This window comes from Gadus macrocephalus, chromosome 9 (genome assembly GCF_031168955.1).
Source record: "Gadus macrocephalus chromosome 9, ASM3116895v1".
NCBI lineage: Eukaryota > Metazoa > Chordata > Actinopteri > Gadiformes > Gadidae > Gadus > Gadus macrocephalus.
Window position 1 is genome coordinate 2,853,210 of NC_082390.1, and position 3,400 is coordinate 2,856,609.

Sequence of the window (3,400 nt, forward strand, 5' to 3'; positions counted from 1 at the left end):
GGAGAAGCGGGTGCTCGATAAGGCCAACGAGGAGATGTGGAGCGACTTCAGGCAGGCCGCCGAGGCCCACCGCCAGGTGCGGGCGTACGTCCGCACCTGGATCCAGCCGGGCATGGCCATGATCGACATTTGGTGAGACGTACACGGGACGGATCAAAACACCGTCTGCGTCCGAATCGGTCAACGTATCACTTCAACTCCTCCTCATGGAGATTCAGTGGCTATGTCCGCCTAGCTTACTCAGCAAATACTCATTGTACATACACTCTAATACAAATACTCATTGCATATACACTCCAATACAAATACTCATTAACCAGACCTTTTAATTCGAAAGGACTTTAAAGGGAGTTTGACAAGTCAAACATTTTTATATGCAATAATACCAATATCAGAGTCAGACTAAATAAAACTTAGTCGTTTACTTCCTGCCTTCCCCTCTTTCTGGTTCCTCTGCCCCATGACCCTACCCCTCTCCGTGTCGTCGTCCCCCCCCCCCCCCCGTCTGGCGTTACGTGGCTCGCGGGCCCGGGCAGCGAGCGCCTCGAGGACTGCTCCCGCAGGCTGATCAAGGAGAACGGGCTGCACGCCGGCCTGGCCTTCCCCACCGGCTGCTCCATCAACCACTGCGCCGCCCACTACACCCCCAACGCCGGCGACCCCACCGTGCTGCGCTACGACGACGTCTGCAAGATCGACTTCGGAACGCACGTCAACGGTACGGACGCTCGTCGGCGGACACGCCGGACGGACGGACGGACGACGCGTTGAACGAATCACGTCGGATTGATGGTTATTCGTATGGCGCGTGTGTTCCTAAATAAGACTAGCAATGTGCTTCGCGGGTCAAAATAAATCGATCTGAATCATACGGTGAAATGAAGACACACACACTTTAGATTTTAAAACATTAGAATGGCAAATAAATTAACAACAAAGGAAAAATTAGATGAGAGAATAATTGTCCAGAAGTGAAAGCAAGGCGAGTGTCTGCGTTCTAATGCCGAGGAAAGCAGTGGAAGCATCATCACCGTTTGTTAATCTGCTTGTTCAGCAATGCTACGGCGTCAGCTGGAAGTATTAATCAAGCGCACATCGCCACCCGTCGAAGCCCTTATTGAATGGATGCTGTGAGATAATGTGTGGACGCCCCGGTGCGTCACACAGCCGGGAGGATAACGTGTGTACGCCTTGACGCCCCACAGGTCGGATAATCGACTGCGCCTTCACCGTCACCTTTAATCCCAAGTACGACAGGCTGCTGGAGGCAGTGAAGGACGCCACCGACACAGGCATCAGGGTAACACCGCTCGGGGAAATTGAAAAACACCCTTCCCAGTCGCTGCTCCATAAATCGTGGTCACCGCAAAGAGACTCAGGACCCGGCGATGATTTAACTTGTCACCGGTGTCACAGTCTCTCAGGCCCTACTTACCCGTGTCCGTGTAAACTCCTCTCTCCCTCTCTCTCTCCTCTCCCTCTCCCTCTCCCTCTCCTCTCCTCTCCCTCGCTCTCCTCTCTCTCTCTCTCTCTCTCTCTCTCTCTCTCTCTCTCTCTCCCTCCCTCTCTCCCTCAGTTTGCAGGGATTGATGTGCGCCTGTGTGATGTGGGTGAGACCATCCAGGAAGTCATGGAGTCATACGAGGTGGAGATCGATGGGAAGACCTACCAAGGTAGTGTTGTTATGCCGCGCTGTTTATTTTGGATTTAGCAGGAAAACCTCATTCCAAAGTGCCTCGTGGTGGACGTGTATTCCTCTAGGAGCAGGGAGAGGTTGATCTGGCTCTAGGGCTCCTATACGGCACGCTGGGACCTGAGCTCAGAACCTTTAAGCAAGGGAAGGGAAACCGTTTAACCGCTTGAGTACCTGGCCACCCCCCTGCTCATAAGAATATTATTATTAGCCTGCGTCCTTCTCAGGTGGTTCATGGATGTTATCACGAGGGCCGGATCAGGCCACAGATCTGTGTTCAACACCCGGGTTTGCGGTGTTCTTTTGCAGTGAAGCCGATAAGGAACCTGAACGGCCACTCTATCGGTCAGTACCGGATCCACTCAGGGAAGACCGTCCCCATCGTGAAGGGCGGCGAGGCCACGCGGATGGAGTGGGTTCATAACTCTCCATTCATTGGCTACTGGCATGGTACCACTCACAATGAGGATGCATTCAGTCATTAACCAACCATTAATTAACATGAGTAAATGAAGTCATAAACATTATTATGTAGCATGAGCATAGGGGGTTTAGGGCTAGGGTTATTGGGTTAGTAGGTCAAATAATAGTTAGTTAACATGAACAACATAAGTCAACGTAACACCATTAGCTAATGAAAACTAGACCATAAGTAAAGCGTCTATTTACTGTAAGTGTTTGCTTAATACTGCATCAACAAATATGAATGAATCCTTTATTGTATATATAATGTTCCCTTATTGTAAAGTGTTAGCAATCACAATTGGGCAAGGACTGGATCCCGGAAAAAAGGAGAGTGCGATCCAAACCCAACGCTAATTTATCGACATGTCTGCAATCAAAGTCCTTCTTTACGGCCTGACCTTGATTATGCAATAAACACCCCTCTGAAATGTTGCATTACGAGTGCAGACGGGCAAAGTGTGGGATGGCTAGAATTACAACTGAGCACACGAACGCTCGCATTTACTGCCGCCGCAATCCTCCACTCGCCCTGTTGGGCGGTTTAATTACACCGTCAGTGGCATTACCGGGCCTGTCCTGTATCGACGCCTTCAGGGGTAATACCACTGCAAGGGGTGTTATAGGAACAATAACACTGTTAAAGTTAACGCACTCCCTGTCCTCGTGGTGAAGGGAGAGCGAGAGAGAGAGAGAGAGAGAGGGGGGGGGGGGGGGGGGGAGAGAGAGAGAGAGAGAGAGAGAGAGAGAGAGAGAGACAGAGAGACAGAGAGACAGAGAGAGAGACAGAGAGAGAGAGACAGAGAGAGAGAGAGAGAGAGAGAGAGAGAGACAGAGACAGAGACAGAGACAGAGACAGAGAGAGAGAGAAGAGAGAGAGAGAGAGAGAGAGAGAGAAGAGAGAGAGAGAGAGAGAGAGAGAGAGAGAGAGAGAGAGAGACAGAGAGAGAGACAGAGACAGAGAGAGAGAGAGAGACAGAGAGAGAGAGAGACAGAGACAGAGACAGAGACAGAGACAGAGAGAGAGAGAAAGAGAGAGACAGAGACAGAGACAGAGACAGAGAGAGAGAGAGAGAGAGAGAGAGAGAGAGAGAGAGAGAGAGAGAGAGACCTCCTCTCCTTTCAGTCAGACACAGACGTCAAAATAAACTTCCTGTGGCGACATCTGTGATGTCACAGAGGTTTTTTTTTGCTGCACAGCTGTGATGCCAACACTGTTTGGACCGAAGTGAGGAATTTAATTGG

At 50.6% G+C, this 3,400-nt stretch overlaps 1 protein-coding gene across 1 annotated transcript in view; it reads left to right on the forward strand.

Moving 5' to 3' along the window:
* The window catches only part of LOC132464079 (methionine aminopeptidase 2-like), an 11,801-nt gene that overhangs the window by 4,045 nt on the left and 4,356 nt on the right, over positions 1 to 3,400 (forward strand). Inside the window, exons 6-10 of the mRNA XM_060060254.1 lie at positions 1 to 132; positions 537 to 718; positions 1,206 to 1,300; positions 1,577 to 1,673; positions 2,003 to 2,109. The exon at positions 1 to 132 is cut by the window's left edge and continues 30 nt beyond it. Of these exons, the coding sequence (XP_059916237.1) occupies positions 1 to 132; positions 537 to 718; positions 1,206 to 1,300; positions 1,577 to 1,673; positions 2,003 to 2,109 (613 nt within the window). The remainder of the gene's footprint in view (positions 133 to 536; positions 719 to 1,205; positions 1,301 to 1,576; positions 1,674 to 2,002; positions 2,110 to 3,400) is intronic.